This window comes from Culicoides brevitarsis, chromosome 1 (genome assembly GCF_036172545.1).
Source record: "Culicoides brevitarsis isolate CSIRO-B50_1 chromosome 1, AGI_CSIRO_Cbre_v1, whole genome shotgun sequence".
Lineage (NCBI taxonomy): Eukaryota > Metazoa > Arthropoda > Insecta > Diptera > Ceratopogonidae > Culicoides > Culicoides brevitarsis.
Window position 1 is genome coordinate 36,021,998 of NC_087085.1, and position 23,709 is coordinate 36,045,706.

The 23,709-nt window shown below is 27.4% G+C and overlaps 3 protein-coding genes across 3 annotated transcripts; 1 reads left to right on the forward strand and 2 right to left on the reverse strand.

The window, feature by feature from the left end:
• Positions 1 to 813: 813 nt before the first annotated feature.
• LOC134827706 (CAAX prenyl protease 1 homolog) lies at positions 814 to 2,491 on the reverse strand. The gene is made up of 3 exons (XM_063840471.1): positions 2,313 to 2,491; positions 2,117 to 2,251; positions 814 to 2,063 (listed from the first exon to the last, which is right to left on the reverse strand). Exons 1-3 carry the CDS (start codon positions 2,400 to 2,402, stop codon positions 942 to 944), a joined length of 1,347 nt encoding a protein of 448 aa, XP_063696541.1. The 5' UTR covers positions 2,403 to 2,491; the 3' UTR covers positions 814 to 941.
• A 26-nt stretch (positions 2,492 to 2,517) lies between these two features.
• Positions 2,518 to 5,502, forward strand: LOC134827707 (conserved oligomeric Golgi complex subunit 2). The gene is made up of 3 exons (XM_063840472.1): positions 2,518 to 2,657; positions 2,715 to 4,420; positions 5,176 to 5,502. Exons 1-3 carry the CDS (start codon positions 2,586 to 2,588, stop codon positions 5,465 to 5,467), a joined length of 2,070 nt encoding a protein of 689 aa, XP_063696542.1. The 5' UTR covers positions 2,518 to 2,585; the 3' UTR covers positions 5,468 to 5,502.
• LOC134827708 (dnaJ homolog subfamily C member 17) lies at positions 5,470 to 6,572 on the reverse strand. The gene is made up of 2 exons (XM_063840473.1): positions 6,431 to 6,572; positions 5,470 to 6,370 (listed from the first exon to the last, which is right to left on the reverse strand). Exons 1-2 carry the CDS (start codon positions 6,506 to 6,508, stop codon positions 5,543 to 5,545), a joined length of 906 nt encoding a protein of 301 aa, XP_063696543.1. The 5' UTR covers positions 6,509 to 6,572; the 3' UTR covers positions 5,470 to 5,542.
• Positions 6,573 to 23,709: the final 17,137 nt, after the last annotated feature.

The following is a 23,709-nucleotide window of genomic DNA, read 5'->3' on the forward strand; positions in this document are numbered from 1 at the left end:
AAATAAAATTAAAAAAAAAAAATAAATTAAATAAAATTTTAATTAATGAAATAAAATAATTTTATATTTTATTTATTTTTAATTTTAAAATTAATTATTTTATTTATTTAAATTAAAAATTTTAATTTTTTTTATTTTGAAGAAAAATTTTTTCCGCTGAACAAATTCAAAAAATTAAAAAAATGAAGGAGTTAAAAAAATTTTTAATTTTAAATTAAATATATTTAAAAAAATTTAAAAAAAAATTTTAATTTTTTTTTTATTTTTTTAAAAATTAAGGCCGCTATTTTAGTTTTTTATTTTAAATTTCGAAAATCCAATGGGGTTAAAAATTTCATCAAAAAAAATTTTTGGTGTATAAATTCCATAAAAAATTTTTCATAAAAATTTTTTTTTCAAGAAAAAAATTTTTTAATTTTTGTTTAAAAAAATTTTCAAAATAACATTTTCTTTTATAAATAAAATATTGAATTTTTGTTTTAAAAAAATTTTGACAGTATTTTTTAAAAGTAAAAAAGATAAATTAAAAATTTAAAAATTTGTTTTTTTATATTGTAAAAAAAAAAAACAAAAATATAAATCAAAAATTATTAAAAAAAAAAAAAAAATTTAAAAAACTATTTAAAAAACAATTAAAAAAAATTCTTAAAAAATTTTTTTTAAAAAAAAAAAAAAAAAAATTATTGAATTTTGAAAAAAAATGATATTTGATTGAAGATTTGACTTTAGACTTTACTTAAAATCCTCACGTTCATTGAAAAAATTAAAATTTTAGCTCTGTAAATTTGTAAAAAAAAATCGTATAAAATTTATTAAAAGATTATTTAATTTATTGATTAGATAAAATTGTTTTATTTAATTTTTTTTATATGTGCGAAAATGGTAAATATTACAAAAGTCATAAAAAGTACATTTCCTCGTTTTTTTTCTATTTCTTTAATTTACTTTTCCTTCTTCTTCTCTTCCGTGAGCTTCTCTAATCTTTGGAGCAAAGTTGGATGGCTGTGATTCCATGCGCTGTACAACTCATCGTACACCGGGAAACCCAAATTATCGATATGCAACTTAATCAATGAATTTCCAAGGTCTTCCGCATATCCCAACTTTTGTGCAAACTCATCAGCTTGATACTCAAATCGCCGCGAAAGCACCGTCATGGCGATGGAAATGACAAAATTGTATGGCGCCAAGACGTATTGCATGATAACGAGAAATCCGACGAGAATTGGCATCGTTCCGTCGTGGAAACCAACCGCCTTGTACAACGGCGACAAGTTGAAAAGGAATGAAAAGACGACAAAAATCAGGAAAAGTTGAACTTGCATAATGACGATATTTTTTGTGACGTGATTCAATTTCCAGTGTCCCAGTTCGTGAGCGAGAACGGCAAGAACCTCTTCGTCACTGCATCCCTTGCCTTTTTCGTCGTCACTCAGTGTTGAGTCGTCCTTCAAACCTTTGTTGACCAAAAGTGTGTCGAACAAAACGATCCGCTTGACACCGAAAAGTCCCGTGAAGTAAGCGTTACTGTGCGCACTCCGTTTCGAGCCTTCAACGACAAAAAGTTGCCCGAGCGGGAACTTTAATTTCGCCGCAAGCTCTTCGATCGACGTTCGGAGATGTCCTTCCTCCAAGGGACGGAATTTATCGAAGAGCGGCGCAATGTAAACGGGATAAATTGTGATCAAAACGAGCGAAACGACACCCACAAAGGCCCATAAATACAGGAAAAAGTAGGGACCTCCGATTTTGACGATGTAAACAATGGCAGCGACGATTGGAATCGAGATCAAATTCGACACAACAAACGCTTTGACTTGATCTTTGATGAAAAATCCGGGTGTTTGCTTGTTAAAACCGTGTCTCGCTTCGAGCACAAACACACTATAGATCTTGAACGGCATACTTTTGACAATTCCCAAGCAATTCGTGACCAACAAGAACACAATACTGACCAGAATCTCATTTTTCTCGTTCATCCCGAGCTGCGAAGTGAGTTTTACCGATTTATACCACAAAATCGCGACAAAACCTACATATAACTCGACCGTGGGGATGATGACCTGCAAAAAAATTCGCTTGAAAATCACAATTTCATAAGAAAAACCTGACTTACATCACTCAAAATTGACTTGAAGACTCCGAAATTGGCTTTATCCAAGCCATAAACGCGAGCTTTCTCAAAAGTTTCTTGTGACATGACCGATTTTAGTCGCGCTGGCACCTCCCGACTGTTCTTAAAGACTTTTATCTGGAAAAATATGCGAATCAGTTCCGGAAATTTAACCAAAAAACAGGAAAAATTTGCTTACTTGTCGAAAAGTCAACCAAAGTTCGACAAAATTCTCGAACAGGAGGAAAAGTATGATGCTGTAGAGCGTCAGCTCGCTTGTTTCCATCATCTTTGGTGTGGATTTTACAAGAATTTCACGGAAAAAATTAAAATTCTAAACAAAGCCGTATCCGTTTTTGATGCTACGATAAACGTCAGTTGATGTTAACCGTCAAAAGTCGTCAGCTGTTCGTTTGTTTAATATGACTTGGCACTCTAAGTTCTGAAAAATATCAATTTTTATTAATTCACGATGGGCGGAGAGACTTTTAACTTACCCGTTGGGCCTTCTGATTTGTGTTTCGACACATCAGAGTTCATGAAAGTAAGATTTTTCCCCGATTTTGGTGAAATTTTTAATAAATTTTATATTTTTTCGTAGCCCTCCTTCTCCGCAGATGAATTTTTGCACAATTACCGCAACGCAGCGAGTCTCGAACAGATGCGGGACGACTTGGGAATGTACCTGAAGGTCTTGCGGAACTCGATGATCGAGCTAATTAACGCCGATTACCAAGATTTTGTGCATTTGTCGACGGAACTTGTGGATTTGGACAAGCGCATCAGCGATATTCAGCTTCCGATTGAGCAATTACGTGGAGATATCGTTCAAGTACGTGACGTTTTGACAGGAACAATGTCGGAAATCACGGAATGTCTCCAAAAGAAGCGGGAAATTCGTTTGAAGGAAGCTGCGGTGCACGAAGTTGAACGATTGACGGTGACTTTGGACAAAGTTAAGGAACAATTGTCATCAACGACGAAGACAGAGATGGTTTCGTGCCTTAATTTGCTTGAAAGATTGTCGCTGGATGTCGTCAAACTCGAATTTGTCGTGAAATTGCATGAAAAACACATTAGCGAAGCAATGCACGAAGAAGCAAAGGACCTGAAATTGCTTCTTCTTGATAAATTGAAGGAATGTTTCCTTCAGGTCCTTGAAAAAGATGATAAAAAATCCATTGAGCAATGTTTGAAGATCTATCTGATGCTGAACGAAGTCAAAACAGCGGAAGAAACGTTCCGCAAATGCGTTGTCGTCCCAAAAATGAGTCAAATTATCTGCGAATCGAGTCTTCAGAACAATCCGCAAGGCTTGGTTGGCATTTACAGCAAGATCACAGATTTTGTCGAACGGAAAATGAAAAATTTACTTGAAATTGTAGCAAAAAATCCAAATTTTAAGGATTTTGACTTCTTAATTAACGCATTTTGGACGGAAATTGAGCAGAGAATTGAGTTGAACATGAATTCGATTTTTGCGCCGGGAAATCCGGATCAATTTCATCAGAAATTTACATCAACTTTGACCTTTTTGGACCAAATCGAGTCATTTTCGGCAAATAAATCCAAGTTTAAGGAACATCCGCAATACAAAAGTTTCATGGTGAAGTGGAATCTGATGGTTTACTTCCAAATTCGGTTTCAGGAGATCGGAGCCACGATGGAAAGTGTCTGTTCGAAGAGTTTAAACCAATTATTTGTCACCGGAAAAGATTTTAAGCTGCAACCTTTTGTTACAATGATGACTTCTATTCAAACTTCGTGGAGCGATGGCGTTTATTTGCCTCATTTGTTCAATCGTTTCTTCAAATTGACCTTACAACTCATCTCGAGACTTGCTTCGTGGATCGATCAACTTTTGGAAGCGGAAAAATTCGAATGTGATGACCAAACGCAGACCGGATTTTTAATGTTGGTCTATATTGATGTCTTGACGTTGCTGAAAGAATTTCCGAAGATCTTGGAACTTACAGTGAAAAAAGCTCCGAGTAACTTTCAAAGCCAAAAACAACTTTTAGAGAGTTGTTTCAATGAGTCGCATCGAAATTTGAGTGATCGTTTGAAGAAAATTGAAGAAAAAGTGTCGCAAGACTTGATTGCGAACAGTTCTCCGTACATCAAACAAGTAAATGACATTCCAAGACTTTATCGGAAGACAAATAGGGAAGTGCCGACGAAAAATTGTGCTTATGTTGATCATACGTTGGCAGCGACGAAAGATTTTCATGAGAAATATGGACAAAATGTGGGAAATGAGAGAGTTTTAGGGTTTTTGGAGAATGTTTTTGTGGCGTTAACGGAACAGTAAGTTGAGATTTTAATTTTTTATGAAAAATTTTTATTGATTTTTAACCAAATTTTGAAGAAAAGTTGAAAAAAAAATTCAAAATGTGCATTGGGGTAAATTTTTTGAATGTGTACTGGGATAAAATTTTAAAAATGTGTATTGGGGCGGAAATTTAGAAAGTTTAATGGAAAGAAATTTTCAAAATTTTTAAAAAATTTGAAAAAATTTAGAATATGAGAGACTTAAAAATGTTTATTGGGTCAAAAAATTTGAGAAAAACACTTGAAAAATGTACATTGGGTCGAAATTTTAGGATGTTGACTTAATGAAATTTTTTTTTTTTACGAAATTTGTAAAAAATTCAGAATAGGAAAGACTTTAAAATGTTCAATGGGAAGAATTAATGAGAAAATTTTAAAATATGCATTGGGACGAACGATTCAAAATGATAATTGGGCAAAATTTTGAAAATTTAAGTAAATAGACAAAATTTTAGAATTTGAAAGATATAAACAGAAATGAAAATTTGCGTAAAAACTTCAAAAAATATGCATTGGGACAAAAATTTCAAAATATCTATTGGATAAAAAATTCAAAATGTAAACTGGGTTGAAATTCAACATGAAAATTTTGTCAATAGGGATTAAATTTCGAGAAAAACCTTTGAAATGTACTTTGGGAGATGAAGTTTTCAAATTTGCAATGGGCAAAAATTCCAAAATGTCCAAAAGGTTAAAATTTTTAATAATTCAATATATTTTTTTCATTTCAGATACAATTCTGCAGTATCAGAAGTCCTCACATCCGTTCAAAAAACCGAAGAATCATTACGTCGTCTCAAGAATTTACGAGAACGAGGAACTGGCAACACAAATCCTTCCACAAACGAACGCCAAGGCATGTCTGATGACGACAAAATTCGTTTACAACTGCAGGTCGACGTGATTTATTGGTCTCGTGAAATCGAAAAATTCGGAATTCCACAGAAAAAGATCCCCAAACTCACGGAATTGTTAAAATGCGTCGAAGAAGCCACAAAAATTCACGTCGCTGAGGAAAAATGAACGTAAAGCGTGCAATAAATTAAATTCTTACTTTATTCTTATGAAATTAATTAATTTTTTTTACGGTTTAAGGCATTAACTGCCTTCAGCTTCTTCTTTCATCATCTGTTCAATGAGTCGTTTTCGTTCCTCAGCTTGTCGAAGTTGTCGTAATACAAGAGATTCGTAGTCAGCATCTGTTACGGTAGCAGATCCGACTGGAGCGCGACTTTTTTGCTTGCTTTGAGGAGCTTCGCCGATCCATTCGAGCGTCAAGGGGTTGTTCATGTTGCCTCTTTCGTACTGAACTGCCATTTCTGAGGCTTCTTTCGTCTTGAATTCAACTAAAGCGCTTCCGTATTTCTTCGGGGACATCACAAGAACCACTAATTCTCCATATTTTTGCAGGAATTTACGTAAAATTTCCTCAGAATAGCCGCCATTTGTGGGATCATCTTTCGCGGCCTTCCATTTTATCTTGATTCGATGCTTCGACGAGTCCCAAGAAGGCGTTTTTTCAGCTTTTAATATTTCTTGTCGCAATTGTTGTCGCATCAATTCTTGTTCTTCTTCGACTAATCGACTTCCTTCCTTCCGTAAACGATCAAATTCTTCTTTGAAAATCTCCTCAGGGGTTTTTGTTTCCGTGTGATAATTTCCTTTTTTCAACAAATTCGACTGGGCTTGTCTTTCTCGTTCTTCCAGCTCGGATTTCAGTTTTTGTCGCTTTGAGTCCAATTGTTTGTTCCTTAATTCTGCTGCTTTTTTGGCATTCAACATGCGATCGTAAGCCGCCCGAGCAGTTTTATCGAGTAAAATTTCCAAAACTCGTGATAATTCTTGAAAGAGCTCAGCTGCTTTTGGGTTGTCTGGATTTTTGTCAGGATGGCATGATAGAGCTTTTTTGCGGTAAGCCTTGCGAATCTAAAAGAAAAAGAATAAAGTTGTGAAATTTGAAGGAAAATGTTGAAATTGAGCACTTACCTCCTGTTCTGTTGCGGAAATTTCAACCTCAAGTAAGCCATAAATGTCGATTTCACTGAATTTCTTGACGTCAACCATTTTAAAAGAGTTTAAATTGAATTTTTAAGAAGATGAAATTGTTGCCGGAATGAAATCACGAAACGTTTGTTTACGTTTTTAAATTCGTTTGATAAGATATTTGCTTCTGTTTGGTCTGTTATAGGTCCAACCGTTAAAAATTTTTCTACATCATGATATTAAATAATTTTTTAAAAGTATAATTTTTTATTTTGAGTAATTTCTCTAATTAATAAAATAAATTTTTTTTTTTATTTTTTCATTTCTTCAAAGAATTTAATTTTTTCAAATAATTTATAAAAATTTTTTGCAACTTGATATTTTTCAACAAAAAAAAAAGAGAAATTAAGATAAATTTAAAACACGAATTAAATTTAAATGGTATTAATTAATTTTTATTTTTGAAAATGTTATCGTTTTCAAGAGTTCTTAACTTTTTGAAATCTATTTATTTAAAATATTTATAGTTCAAATTAAAATATATAAATTAAATGCGCTTATGTTAAAAATTCAAGTCTCAAACAAAATTTTGGGATGTGTTTCGAAATTTTAGTATATTGAATTATGAACATACCCCAAGCTAGTCTTTTTTATTGAAAAATCGTTCGAGCTTTTTATTTAGTAGAATTCAAATTTTCAATACAATAGCGTGGTTTTCAATAATTTTTTTTTTTGAAATATTTTTTTTCTCAAAGTATAATTTTAACATTTACAACAATAACATCTATTCGAAGTAAATTTGAACTCATAAGAAAATCTCTCTTTCAATTTGCAGTTTTCATCTTCACAACGTTTGTCACGCCGCTTCCAATCATCGTAATAACAAGCTGTATTTCCAATATTGTCATATTCACTGCACGAGAGTTGGTCGTTAATTGTTTCCGTTAATTTTCCAATTGTCTCTGCGATTGTTGCGAGTGAATCCAAAGTTCCTGGAGCTGCTTTCGAGCGATGGAAAATTGTGACAAGAAGTAGTACAACCGGAAAAATTGATCTTAAATACATTTTCGAATAAAACTACTTGAAGTAACGTTTTTCACGGAGTTATGAAGTGTAAATGAAGAATTATTGTAATTTTACTGCTATATATAGAAAAATAAAAAATTAACGGATTTTCGAATACCGTAATGTAGATAATTCTTATGGAAAAAAATCCGTTACAAATGGTTACAAAAATGGTAACAATTAATGGAACATCAATTTTGAAGTTAATAGAACAATATTTTTCTATTAATTTTTGGATTTTTTTTAGCAATTTTTTAGACAAATTTTAAAATATTTGGCATAAAATCAATAAATTAATTGATAAAAATTCATTAAAATAATTCATTCTCATAAATTTTGTTATAAATATTGAAAAATTTCGTAATTTCGTTAAAAATTCAAAAGTTTTACGTAAAAATGTTAATAGAACGAATTTTAAAACCTATTTTCGTTAATAGAACGGATTATTTTTTTCCATAAGAATTAACTACATTACGGTATTTTGCATTGTAACTTTGTGATTTAACTACAAAAATGTCAATAAAATAAAAATTTTAAATACGACAAATTCCATAGTGAAAAGACTTAAATAGTTAAGAACTCATTTCTATCGATTTCAAAATTTCAATGAAACTTTATGAGACTTATAATTATAAGAATTTTGATTTTTTTTGAAATTTATATTCTAATTTGAAAATTTTTAAAATTTTAATTTTGTATAGACCCTTCAACTTTTAAAGATTTATTGCTATCTTAAAATCGAAAGACATGAATTTTGAACTATTTAGCTCTTTTCAATATAAAATTCCTCAAAATTTCTCACTAAATATAAAATTTCATTAAATGATTTAAAAATTAAAAAAACTCCTAAATTACAAAAATAGCTCATGGAAAAAAGAATTAAAAATTTTTTAATTTAATAATTTTCAATATTTAAAAAAAGTTTCAAGATTATCGAATCCTGAAGTTTCGAAAATAATTCGAAATAAAAATTTTTAGAAAAACCTTCTTATCTATTTTAGAATTTCGAAAATTTTTAAAATTATTATTCTAAATTAAACTTAAAATAATTCGAAATTATTTATTTATTTATACAACAAAGAAATTTTTGAAGATCAGTTCGAAAAAAATCTTAAAATTTAATTTAAGATCTGAACTTGTGTAAAAAAACGTAAGTAAGTAATCTCTTTGAATATTTTTAAAATCAGATATAAGAAAAACTTGAGCTGAACTTTTATAAAAAATAAGAAAACGTCAATATTTGAGGTAAAAAAATTTTTCAAGTTATGATTTTTAATTTTTTTACTGCCCATGGAAATTTTTTTCAATTTGCCTTCACTTCCTTCTGTTATAAATCCATCTTCCTTCTTAACATTTAAAAATAGTAACAATCTCTATTTTTTTTCAGAACTTGCCTCAGATGCACCAACCTGATTATCATAATAATAATGATATTTAATGGAAGCGATGTAGTTGCCAATATCAACGACAATTTTTTAATGATCCTCTGTTGTGTCTCTTGCATATAAATTCTCAGTCGTCGTCAGCATCATCATCATCGTCATTCGCATCGACATCCAGCATCATCGTCCTGTGATTCAATTAACTTGGATAAAATATTGCCTATTTAATTAAGACGCTCCATTCTCTTTTTTTTTGTGTCGTTGTTCTGTCTTCTAAGACAACGCACCACAACCGATCATATGTCAATGGACTCTTCATGCTGGAATCAAAGTCGTTAAGCAGGTTTTCATTATCTGTTGCAATTTGCAAGCAAAAAAAAAAGAGAGATGCTTAGAAGATGTTTGTTGGTTATTATATTATTATTATTTTTATTATGGGATGGCGGAGAGTACGATAGCAGAATAAATACGAAGAAATATTTATAAACTTCTTGCCACCAATGTTCCATATGAGAACGAAGGCAACACGAACAAAAAAAAAATCTCATGAAAAAAAGTTTATCATTTCAACGGAGAGTAAGAGAACGCATAAGATAAATGCCTTCGCCTTTTTCTCCTTTATGGACTTTTAACATGAATAAATAAATATATATACATTTTTCTTCTGCGAAACCACACAAAGCAACGACGACGACGACGACTGACTTATCAAGATATGTAATGTACTTACTCTTTTTTTCTTCCTTTCTTATAAATTGATTCAGGTACATTGGGTGGTGCAATGATATGTTCAATGTACAACTTTTTTTTTTCGACTAACGCGTGATGTTTGCGTTGGCTTTTATTACAAACAAAGCTGATTTTTTGTCCGTTGATTTTTATTTTATTTTTTTTTTTGTAGTGAGGCGTCAAACATCAATTAAAGATGCTGTGCAAATGTAAATCTTATGGCATTTTTCATGGGAAAGAATTTTTGTGAGCAGTTAGGAGGCATTACGATAACGGTCTCTTTGGGGAAATTTATTTGATTTCAAAATAAGAAGAAGGTAAATATTTATGAATTTTTATAAAAGATAACAAATTTATGATTTTTTTTAAAAGAAATTTGTTAAATTTAAAAAATTCATATTATATTTAATTTTTTTTTAATTTTATAAAAGTAAATATTTTAATTTTAAGTTAAAGTGGGTTAAAAATTTCAGAAATCAAAAAAAAAAAAAAAATTATTTCAAATTAAATTAAAATTTCATTATGTTCCTTTAAAGTTTAACTTTAACATATATAATATAATGATTCAATTCACTCTAATTTGATAGATTTTGAAAAAATTTTAATGGTTTTTATCTAATTTTTATAGAATTATCGGACAAAAATATGTAACTCTCATCAATTTTTATACAAAAAAAATAATATAAAACCAAATACATTTTCGATTAAAAATTTTTGTCATCTAAAAGACAAAACCAATTGACGAATTTAAAAAATTTATTGATTATTGCATGAAAATGATAAAATATCAATTTATTTTAAAACAACTTTGAAAAAAAAATTATTTTTTTAGTAAAGTAGTCCTTAAAATGAATTATCTCGTTTCTTTAAAATTTTAATGAAATATTATATTTTTTTTATAATTTATTTCATTTAACTTTGAAAATATTTTTTTTAAATTGTAAAATTATAAAATCCATTAAAATCTAAAAATAAATTAATTAATCCTTAAAATGATACGAATTGCTGTGAAAACGAAAACAATGCGAAAAATTGAAGCTTCAATGAATCATTGGTTTCAATTGAATTTAATGAACTTCAATGAAAAAAAAAATTAAAGAAATTTTTTTGCGATTTTTTAAAGAAAAAAGGTATTTAAAAAAAATTATTTAATAATATACAATAAAAATGATAAAATATCAACTTATTTTTGACCAATTAAAAAAAAAATTAAAAATATTTAAATTTTTTTAAGCAGTCGTCAAAATAAATTTTCTTGTTTCTTAATGAAATATTATATTTTTTTTCGATTATTTAATTTAATTTAACATTTTTTTCATATATTATTTTTTAATTATAAAAATTGTTTTTCTCTTTTTTTTTAATTTGTAAAATCATTTGTAATTTTAAGAAATATTACATTTTTTATATTATTTCATGCTTTATTAATTTAATAAATTTTTAATAATTTTTATTTTCTCTCCAATCTTAGAAATGGGTGTGAAAATTTTTTCAAATAGGTCTGAAATATTTTTTTTTAAATTTTCTAATTCAATTACTTAAATCGTTTAAAAAAATCTGAAATATTTAATAAATTTTTCATAAATTTCAATAGGTATAACTCGATTTGAGTAAAAAGTAACATTTTTGTATTAAACGAATATTATTAGAACGACAGTTATCCAAACCAGTTCCAAGTTAGAGACGTTACAGCAAGAAAATAAGAAGAAAACGAAAGAAAAAACGCATTCTAAGTACATGTAAAAAGCCCACTCGTTACTGCAAAATAAATTCATGCACATCATAAGTATTTTACCGAGCATATTCTCGTTACTTGCAGCTTCTCTCTTTTTTTCCGTTGTCCTTTTGCTGGTTTCGTACGCAACACAGCAATGCACACGCTTGATTATTAATAAAAGGTTTCTGTTTCAAATACCTTGTCGTCGTCGTCTTTTTCTTGTCTCTTGTCGTTATAATTGAATATATGAATGTAATAATAGCTGCAAGAACTGCCACAGGAAAGCATTTTAAGAAGAAAAACCAGAATATTTTGCATTCTATTTCTGCGTCTTTACCGTACTTTTTTGCTCCGGTGCTTCTGGTGCTACTTTGGTTGCTGCACAAATAAGGCAATTCAACGACAAATATTTTATTCGTTCGTTATACGGTAGCCAATTACGTGTCTTTTTGCTGCGAGGAGAACGTTTCTTGCATTTCAACTGCCTTCGTCTTGACTGATGATGGACAGAAAAAGCATCGAGGGAATAAAGTTTCAATAAACCGACAGGCGGCAAAAGGAAAATGAGACTTGCCAATTATGGATTTGGAAGAGTTTTTGTACGAAACGAAGAAAAACGGTTGTTTTGAAGTGAATTTGAGACATGATTTATTGGTTACTTTTTTGTTCTTTGATAATTTGTTTTTGGTTTCAATTTATAAGTATTTTATGAGAAAATTCATAGAAATATTTTAAATAAAGAAAAATATTAAATTTACAGTTTTTGGCAAAATTTGATAAAAAAATTCATAATTTATGAAAAATTAAACAAAAAAAAAAAATAAATAAATAAAATTGTTTAAAAATTGATAAAATTTTTAAAAGAATTAATATTTTTATTAAAAATATTTTTTAAATTTATTATTTAAAAAAAAAGTATAAGTTGAAAAATAAATATTTTTAAAATTATTAAGAGAATTGAATTTATTTTTTATTTAATTTAAATATTTTTTATTTAAAAAATTAATTTAATCTTTAATTATTTATTAAAAAAATTATAAAATTTATTAATTATTTTTCAAAAAATGGATAATTCATTTTAGAAAAAATAAATTTAATTACCTAAATCAGAATTCTTAAAAAATTCAAGAAAATAAAAAAAATATTTAAATAAATCAATTAAAAATTAATAAAAAAAATTAAAATTACATTTAAGAAAAATTTTTAAAATTAATTTATAATTAATTTTTTTAAAATTAAAAAAAAAAGATTTATTTCAACACAATCTTTAGCTAATTATTTGACGAAAACTTAAATAAAATATTAAATAAATGTCTTTTAAAAATAAATTATGTCAAAAAAATTTGATTTTTAATGTTAAAAACTTTCATTAAAAATTTCATAATTTTTTTTTCTTTTAATTTTTAGATCTCCAACTGATGTCAAAGCTTCCGGTACGAGGGAACTTCACCTTCCATTGGCAGTTTAAAAAGTTACGCCAACGGTGGTGGAGTTACCAGGTCCCAAAAATGCATGAAAAAAATTCCGTTGTAGCTGCATCCCACGTTCAATGATAAATTGCCATTAAATCCGCTGCACGCTGTCGTTGTTGTCCTTACTCTGACAAAAATTATCGACAATAAATAATAAATATAATAATGAAGAAAAATCGTTGTTGCTACATCTTTATCACAATCTGTAATGAAAGAGAATAAATGATTACATGTTTTTTTAATTATCCTTATTTTATTTATTGCACCATTCAATCGCATGCTCATACGAGGCAACACTCTATTTCTCCGGTCTAAGAAGACACACACACACACACACGAACGGACATAATTTATGCACATTAATCAAGGTAACGTTTATTTTTTCTCTTTTTCTCCGCATGGACAGACGATCATGTATCATTTACTTGCACTCTTTGTTGCTATTTCTTCACGAGCGCTGCAAGAATCTGCATAAAAAAATGTATGCTTTGGCGATCAAGGTAATATTTTTAACACACAACAAAATTTATGCGTTCATTAAAAAGACATACAAACGACTTATGATGAAGCATCCGATGAATTTTTATTTTTATTACACAAAAAAATAAAAATAAAAACGTGAATGTGGCAGAACTTGCAAATCAAAAAAAAAAGTATGTTGGGTGTTTTTTCACGTGTGTGTGTGTGTTTGTGCTTTTAATGCAAAAATTTATGGTGAGGTAAGGTCGACTGAAATTTATGAGTTGGGCATGATATGATAAAATTTAAATCTTGACCATGTTGGATTGGAAAGAAACGGAAATAAGGGAGAGAAAAATTGTTTCATGGGAAAAATTATTATTTTTTTGACAAGAAATTCTTTTGTTTTATCTTGAGTTTATTTGGAAAAAAATATTTTAATTTTTTTTTTATTTTTAGAAAAAAAAATTATTCTAATTTTATGTGAAAAAAATATAAATTAATTATAAATTAATATTATTTTACAAATTTATTATTTAATAATATTTAATACAAAAATAAATAAAAAAATATTTAATAAAAATAAAAAAGTATTATCAATAATTAAATTAAAAATTTTAAAATATTAAATTCAGTCTCAGGAAGTATTTTTCTTTTTAAAAATAAATTTTTTAAAGAAATATATTTAATATTTAACATAAAACACTTTTTTTTTTTAAAATAAATAAATATTTTTTTTTAAATAAAATTATTATACAAATTTAAAAAAAAAATAATAAAATTTAAAAATTGATTAAAAAATTAAAATTTAATTAATTAATTTTTTTTAATAAATAAATTAAATTTTAAGAAAAAAATATTTAAAATTTTATAAATAATAAAATTAAATTTAATTTATAAATATTTTTTATTATAATTAAAATTTTAAAATTTTTTACGATATTTATTTATTCAATATTTATTTCTCATCTTGAAAAAAATAATTTTTAAAAGAAAACTCCTTTAAAAATAAAATCTTAAACAAAATAAAACGCTTTCTTAAGAGCAACGATGCTTCAAATGCACTTTGCCACAAGTTGTCTTTTATCTAAGTTGACATCTTAAAGGCACTAAAGACACCTTCATGTATCTTTAATTCAATATTCATTGATGCTTATCGTCTAAGAATATTTTTTTCCTTTTCTATAAAATCGAACTTTACAAATTTATCGTAAATATTGAAAAAAATTCCTTAAATTCACTGCAATTGAAATAAAACTTATTTAAACAAAATAACTTTCATGATGGTCAAATAAAACTTTTCAAGAAAATTAGATTTTATTCGTTTTTGTTTAAATTTCGTTCAAAACTATTTTTTTTCTTTACATTTGATAAAAAAAATGAATTACAGTTTATTTGAGTTTTGTTGATCAAAAAATATTTGCATAGGCTCAAATTTAAATTAATTCACAAAAAAAAAATTGTTTTGACTTGGATTTTTTTTCTCTTCGTCAAACTACCTTTTTGACACGTTTCGCACATTAAAAAAAGTGATTTCTCCAGACAAACATCAGAATTTTTTGCATGTTGAAAAATTCATGTGCAACCTTATAAAAAAAAACGAACAAAAAACTTCAAGAACGGTCATGGTGTAAAATTTCTTACAAATGCTGGTCGGTCTCATGTGTGTGCGAAATATGAGCGAAAAAATTGAAAGAAATGCATGAAAAACTAAATCGAGGTGTACGTTTCACGTGAGTCTCATAAAAAATGTAAAAAAAAATATTGCGATGATTTGCTTGGATGAAATCATACAAACGTGCAAACAATTTTTTCCTTTCTTTTTGTGAATTTTTACATCAATTTTCGTGCATCGGTAGCTTTGTGTATTAGTTTAGGTTACACACAAACAAATAAAAGGAACGATAATAATAATAAATAATACAACAACAATGGGAAACCTTTAAATCAATGGGAATCCGTAATAAATAAGAATAAAAAAAAAATTTGCACGCGTTTCTGGATTTTTTTTTTGCAAAACAAAATAATAAATAAATAATAATAAAATCAAAGTTATATTTTTTTCAAGGTTGTGATTAATTTAAAATTAATTCAGAAATCCTTCAATTCACTTCACTTCACGTGCGCATAAAAATAACTAAAAAAAATAATAAAAATAGTAAATAATCATCTCAATTTGAACTTGTTTCAGTTTCTCGTTTCACGTCGCACACAGACAGACATTTTTAAAGGTTCTTTTAGGGAGTCAAGGTCAATGTTGCTGTCTCGTCGACGACTTTACTTTCGCAATTTTTTTTTCGCGCACACATTACAACAACGCGATTCGTGTGTACGACGAGAACGATAGTTAATAATCAAAAAGTACAGCTAAATATAAAATGCATACAAAAAGGAGAGAAGTAGAGTAGAATAACACTACAGACGTTGGATGTTAAGTATTTATTTATATGTGAGATGAACGTGTGTGAGTGTGTGTTTTTTATTCTTTAAAAATAAATATCATCATAAAACAAACAAAAAACTACACATTGTATATTCAGTAGGGTTTCTCCAAAATTTCAAATTATTTAAATATTTTTCTAATAAAAAAATAATTATTATTATAAAAAAAAATAATAATAAAATCTTATTATTATTTAATATATTTAATTTATTTTAATTAATTATTAAAAAAATTTTTATTTTAAATAATATTAGTTTTTTTATACTTAATTTTTTTTTTAATTAATAATGATAAAAAATTATTTAATAATAAAATATTATTTTTAATTAATAATTATTATTTTATTTTTTAATATTTTTTTTTTAATTTCAATTAATTCAAATTATTTATTGTTTTAAATAATATTAATTCTTTTGCTTTTAATTTTTTTGTAAAAAATAAATATTTTAAAAATTAATTTAATAATAAAATATTAAATTAAATAATAAATTATTTGTATTAAAAATTAATAATTTATTAATTTTAATTATTATTTAATTATTTATTATTATTTTATTTTAATTAATTTAAATTATTTAATATTTTAAATTATATTAATTCTTTTATATTATTTTTTTTTTTTTGTAAAAATTAATAAAAAAAAATTATTTTTTTTACTTATAAATAATTAATTAATAAATAAAATACTTATTAAAAATAATTAATATTTATTTATTTGAAAAATTGAACAATTTATTAAATTCTTTTATATTTTTTTTCAAATTTTTGTAAAAATTAATGATTAATTTCAACATTTATTTTTATATAAAAAAAATGATTTAAAAATAAAAACCCTAATAATAACACTCAAAATCATAAAATACACAGAACATACAAAGAATGCACTGTGTAATAATATCTAGAGTGGTCGTTCTCCAGACAGAACAAAAAAGAAATAAACATGCAAAAATTTTATGTTTTATGCTGCACGTATTTTATCCATATGCATAAATTTATACATATATAAATATATAACATGTCGTGTTCTGTAAACGCTGTTATATATACTTTAATATACATAATATATATTTTTTAATAGAATTATAAGTATTCTTTTTTTTTAATTTTTTTTTATTTCTTTGCCTTGGTAAAAATTAGCAGTGTTGGTAATAATTGCATTTATATGCATCAACCCTTGTTTGTTACACGATGCATGATCGATCGTCGTGGCGTGATAACATATATATTTTAAAAAATTGTCGTTTTTTTCGTGTTTATGTAGTTTACAAAATTTAATTAAATTTTTTGAATAAAAAAAAAATTATAAATATTAAAAAAATATTTTTTTAATTTAAATTAATGATTTAAAATTTTTTCCGATCATCACAAATATTATTTTTATTAAATAAAAAAAAAATTTAAAAACTTACTTGACTTAAAAAAAAATTTAATTAATTTTGATTTTTTGTTTTAAAAAAATTAATATTTTTAGCACATTTTAAATAGTTTTTTATTTTTATTATTTTAATTTTTTTCTTTAATCACTAAAATCACAAAATAAATGATATTAATCATTTATTAATAATTTTCATTTAAAAAATAATTAAAACTCTTTGTCAAGGAAAACATATATAATATTTGTATTAAAAGTTAAAAATACGACTATATTCCTTGCGATCCTTCCAACGACTGAATGGTGATATTTTCTTGGACAGATCTTTTGTGTTGTTGCACATATTATTCATTGATGCATGCTCGACCACACTTTTAAGCCTTTTTCTTCTTCTTCACGTCTTCTTTCTGTATATTTTTTTTTTATTTAAATATAAATACATATAAAAATGTGTCCAAGTGTTTGTGTGCGTGTTAGCCGCGCGACGTGTATTTGTGTTTGTTTGTACATGCTATTTAGCGAAAGAGTTAAGAATTTCTTAGGTTTTTTTTTTCTTCATGGTAAGCTTGTTACAGAACGAGAATTTTTTTTTCTCTTTTTACACAAGTTTGAATTAACTGTTGCACCAATTTAAGGGAGTTTCACACAAAATAATCATAATAATAAATTGCAGATCATCAAGAACCAGATTTTACCAAAATATTTTTTTTTTACAAGTGAAAACGTGTCTTAATCTTGTGGTATATCTTTTGTCTGCGAGTTTATTTACACTTGCTTTGTAACCCTTCATAAAATGTCCAAAAAATTTTTTTTGAATGTCTAATTATGTCATATTTTGCATTATTATGGTTTTTAATAGAACTTAATATAATCCACAATTTTTTTCTTCATATGAAAAATTTTAAATTAATTTTTACTCACACGTGTTTGGTAATTTTTCAAAAAAAAAAAGTTCTCATAAATGCAAGCGAAATTTGTATGGATGCACTTTCAGTGCATTGTAACGCGACAACGCGTGCATTTGTTGTCCATTTTGTCTTCGGAAAGTCGTGCGTCTTTTGTAACGTCTTTTCTGTGTACATTATTTATTTATTACAACTTACATCGATTAAGGAGGGACTTTTTTGCTTCTTCGTCATCGTCAGCGATCGATTTCGACAGGCAAAGTGTGATCGATCAGTTTTATTAATTTTTTTTTATTAAATGACTTGAAGGAGTCTAGTTACCTACCGGAAGTTGCGCACCTACATCCCACCCTACGATGCACTACGAGCGTTTTTTGTTGTTGTAAAATTGCATTTCATGTACATTTTTTACCTTCGTTCTTTTTTTATTCTATACTTTTTTCCTTATCGCTCACTGCTATTTACAACGCAAACATACATATATCAATAAATTTATTGAATAAATGCAAAAAATTGGTATATAACACGTGTGTATGTATGCATCGCAAGACAGACAGCGAAAAAAAAACGAACTTCTTCTAAGTACATGATACGCATTTGTGTGCGATTCTCTGCTTCACTCGTTTTCAATTCTTTTTAGGAACTTTTATTTTTTTTTTTTTTGCAAACAACTCTTCCTTCAGTATTCATGTCTTGTGCATGAACTGTTAAAAGAACGACGACGTCGACGATGGAGAACAAGAAGCAAATAAAAAAAAACACAATGATACCTAAAAATAAGTCTGTCATGCATTCTCATTTAATTTGCACTAATGCACTAAATACGCGACTCTTATATACTTATTCTCATTATTATTATTGAAAACGCACATTGTACGAGTTATTTTAAAAATAAAAGTGCATACCATGAAGAAAGAACGAAGACGATGGAGGAACGAAAAAAAAAATCGGGAATGCACATGCAACTCAAATGATGCGCCCATTGTACTTGAAAATGTGTGTTAATTTCAATTTCCTTAGTTATGTACAACATGGAAGGTATATAAATACAAAAATAAATAGGTACATAAAGAAAAAAAAGAAGTAAAGAAAAAAACGCTTTGTTGTAATACTAAATAAAACGTTTTCTGTTACACTGCACTCGTTTTGCTAAAGTTCAAGAGCATGAATCAAAAAATTTTATGGATGCAGAGTTATAGCGGAAAACGAAGCATGACACGAAAAATGCACGCGATTTAACCGAATTTTTGCACAAAAATTGGCGTCTCATCGCATCATGTGTTGATGAACGTTGATTGAAAATTACATTTTTTTTTCTTTTTTTTCAATTCCGAGTATTCGCACAACGAGATAAATTATATTACGCACAACGAGAAATGTTTTTTTTTTGTAAAATAAAAATCTGATATACTCAATCAATTGTCGTTTTCTGTCACTTAACATATTTTCACATCTCGCAGCAGCAGCAACAAAGAATGATGGAAAAACATCTTTGGTAGAACATAAACAAGACAAGATTTTTATCTTGCACTTCTTTGGCAAATCTAATACCATTTATAGAAGATACACGCAAGAAAATGTTCCCTTCTAGGACATGATACAATGTTGAATCCGCTTTTTGTTTGCTATAGCTACTGAGATGGTATTGACATGAAAGTTGAAGTGTGAAAATTTTGTGTTTCGCAATGTCTGAACGGGGTCTTTGAACATGCGAGACAAATGATTTAAATTTTTTCTTTAAAGTTAGGTATTTTTGAAAACTTTTTTTCTAAAATGAACATGAAACGGATCCACCGGATTTTGGATGAAATTTTTTTGCTAACATCTTTAAATGGCTCCTGTACATCGGAAACGCAAAATTTTGAAAAAGTCCAAAACAAAAGTTGTTTCTAATGCCAAAACCTTCAATTTGAGCTGGAGAACCGTGATCTACAAAAGTTGAAAAAATTTTGAAAAATCGGTATGTGAACCCTCCATAATAAGAGGATTTTGACTTAAATTTTTTTTCATCTTTAAATGGCTCCTGTACATCGGAAACGCAAAATTTTGAAAAAGTCCAAAACAAAAGTTGTTTCTAATGCCAAAACCTTCAATTTGAGCTGGAGAACCGTGATCTACAAAAGTTGAAAAAATTTTGAAAAAGTGTGAGCCCTCATAAAAAGGATTTTTTAAATCCTGTACATCGGAAACGCATAATTTTGAAAAAGTCCAAAACAAAAGTTGTTTCTAATGCCAAAACCTTCATAAGCCCTCATAATAAAAGGATTTTGACTTAAATTTTTTTTCGCTAACATCTTTAAATGGCTCCTGTACATCGGAAACGCAAAATTTTGAAAAAGTCCAAAACAAAAGTTGTTTCTAATGCCAAAACCTTCAATTTGAGCTGGAGAACCGTGATCTACAAAAGTTGAAAAAATTTTGAAAAATCGATATGTATGTGAGCCCTCATAATCGGAAAAGTCCAAAACAAAAGTTGTTTCTAATGCCAAAACCTTCAATTTTTGATCTACAAAAGTTGAAAAAATTTTGAAAAATTAGCAATTTTTTTTGCTAACATCTTTAAATGGCTCCTGTACATCGGAAACGCAAAATTTTGAAAAAGTCCAAAACAAAAGTTGTTTCTAATGCCAAAACCTTCAATTTGAGCTGGAGAACCGTGATCTACAAAAGTTGAAAAAATTTTGAAAAATCGGTATGTGAACCCTCATAATAAATAAGACTATTAAATTACTGTTGATTTCGGGATAAAGGTTCTTTGAAAAAGTTCATTTTTTATACTTTTTAAAAAGTTATAATTAATTATTTTGTATACTTTATTTTTTGTACTTAAAAAAATCTGTTAAGAATTACGTATCTATCTGTATCGGTCTGTTTTTTTACTAACTCTGAAGTTCACGTTGAGCTTTAGTTGCCAAGATATTTGACCGTAATTCAAATTGATTAGATATTTCTTTCTTCCTTGAAAGTTTTTCTTCCAACTTGTGATAATTAAATACATTATTTTATTGATTGAAGAGAGTTTTGAGTCATACTTACAATAAGTTTTAAAAATTTCTTGTCTCTAAGCCTAACTTCGTAGCCATTTTAATATTCTTCCGGGAACTCTTCCTGTAAATTGTAAATAAAAAAAAAATCATAAAACTTACCTTCCTTGTAAGAAATCCATATCATCGCGAAACATAAACTTTTCACAGTTTTCTAGTTTCTTCCATTGTTTGTTGTCAATAAAAATTGAAAAAATATTCGATTTTAAGCCAATACGAAACAATAGTTTACTTTTCGCCAGAAGGGCTTCTTTAATAGTCTTTCATGCTAAACTACTATTAATCAATGTAATCGATTCTTGTTTCTCCTCCATAACAACTTTTTCGAAGTTAGAAAATAAATAAATATCTGATTGAATTTTATACTTTTCTTTACAAAACTTTTTTAAGGAATTTAAATTATTTGCATATCGTTTACTTTTTTTTCTATCGGTATACTTTATGGATCACGCGAAATGCGCGTTCCCCAACATTTTGATACAAACTTTGAAAGTCAAAGAAAAAAATTCTGCATGTTACACTTTATTATGTCAACTTCAGTAAATCATTTCTTTCATACATCGTTGTCGTCGTCGTTGTCGAAGGACACTGAAAAATTCAATAAAGGACAAGGGCAGTCAACCGGTTTCGATTAAATTACTGATGTATTTTAAACCCTCTCTTGCAAACAAATTGTCTGAAATGTAATAAAAAAAATTACTTGCAATGTCCATTTATATCTATTTTATGTTATTAAATATGTTTTGATATCGAAAAAAATTCGCAGAAAAAAAGTTGCAGAAAAAATTCGAATCCAATCGATCGTTTTGTTCTGCAATGTTTGTCGTTCTTCGATGTGATTAATTTATACGGCGAAAAAAAAGTGAAGTATTGCTATGAATTTTAATTAGGCGTGGATTGCAATGTCACCACATATGCAGCAGCAGCAGCAAAGTATAGTGAGAAATGTAAGATTTTTTTTTTAGAATATTTTATTTATGAAGTGTATGTTGATAAATTTTAAAGCATGATGATGTCTTTTAGGAATAAATATTTATCATGTCTCTGAAGAATATTATCGATGTTTATTAATAAGGAAACTGACATCGGTACGCCCTTGAGCCTTTTTTGCGCGATCTTTTCTAGGAAACACAAACATCTACAAAATACGTGAAGACTTTTCACATTCCATGGCCATTTTTTTTTAGCTTTGGAATGGTCCATGAAAAAAATATGATTTTTATGACACAACCTCCTTCTCAATCTCGCAGTTTCTAAAAGAACTTTTTTATGTCATGTTAAAGACTTCCCACACGTGCTATTTCTCACCCATAAATCTGCAGCGCAAATCAATTCGGGTAAGTTGAAGAATATTGAATATCCTTATCTTATCAGTGTCGACATTTCGTCTTTTTTCTTCTAACAAATTGTTGAAAGACGAGAAAAACTTTCTACGCATGTAAAAAGGATTTCACATTGTTTTATTACACGTACTTAAGACAATTTTTATGAAGGTTTCTTTCGCAGAGGAAATAGGCCATCATGTAAAATGTCTTATACACGATAAATAGAGAGATATATAGATAATCTGTCAAGCGTGTGTGAAAAATACATCAAAATTTTATGTGATTTCCAATTGTAACCCAAGTGTGTGTTTCTGTATATCTGTCATGCGAGAAAAAAGGATTGAATATTGAAAAAACTACCGACATTATTGGAAATTTATGTAAGAAGTTATTCAAATAATGTACCCCAAAAGTGTGTTTGAAGAAATAAAGTGATTGTTTTCTCGTGTAGATGTTGCTCGATCATGAGTGGTTGAACGAAGTTATTTGTTGTAAAAGGGGCAATTTTAGGCCTATTTGAGAATTTTATCATTTAGATGATTTTATTCAACTATTTTATGCTTAAATTGTGTTAATATTGTGACATTTTTCTTTTGCAGAATAACAAGAAGCTTTTTGCGAAATATAAAGGACAATGAGATGCGATATAGCGGAACTCTTTTTCAGAAGACAACAAAAGATGGAAAGTGTATTGAGTTTCCTTGATTTAAAGAAAATTTTGTTCTTTGTAAAAGTAAAGGATTTATAAAGTAGTTTGAAAGAAGAAAGTGTTGAAATCAATATGAAATGAATTACATTTGCAACAGCAAAGAAAATGTTTTTCATTGGAAAAAAGAAAGAAATTAAATTATGACATAGGGAAGTGGTAAGTATCTTTACAAAAATTGAAAGGAATCTGTGATTGAAAACAAACTTAATCAATATCATCTAAATTTAGATACCATTTAAAAAAGGTGAAACTAACTGATAACGCAAACTGTAGATTCTGTGACAATGATGATGAAAGTTCTGAACACATTCTATGTGACTGCGAAAGTTTAATGTGGAAAAGATACAAAATTTTTAATGAAAGATTTAAACATGTTGTTGCAAGCTAACCAAAATAAATTTTTACAAAAATTTAAAGGAAATTGGGATTGAAGACAAACTTATTCAATATAATCTAAATATTTTTTGTTTATATTGGTTCAAAATTCAGTTTCTCTAAAGAAGAGATTGAAAGAACTTTTGACTACAGCTTTTAAAAATTATGTGACTTAAACTTAAGTTTAAATTCAAAAAAATATTTTGATTTAATAGGCTTCTGACTAAAGCTTCAATTTAAGATAAAGTTAAATTCAGTAAAAAATATTTAAAAAAAAACAAAAAT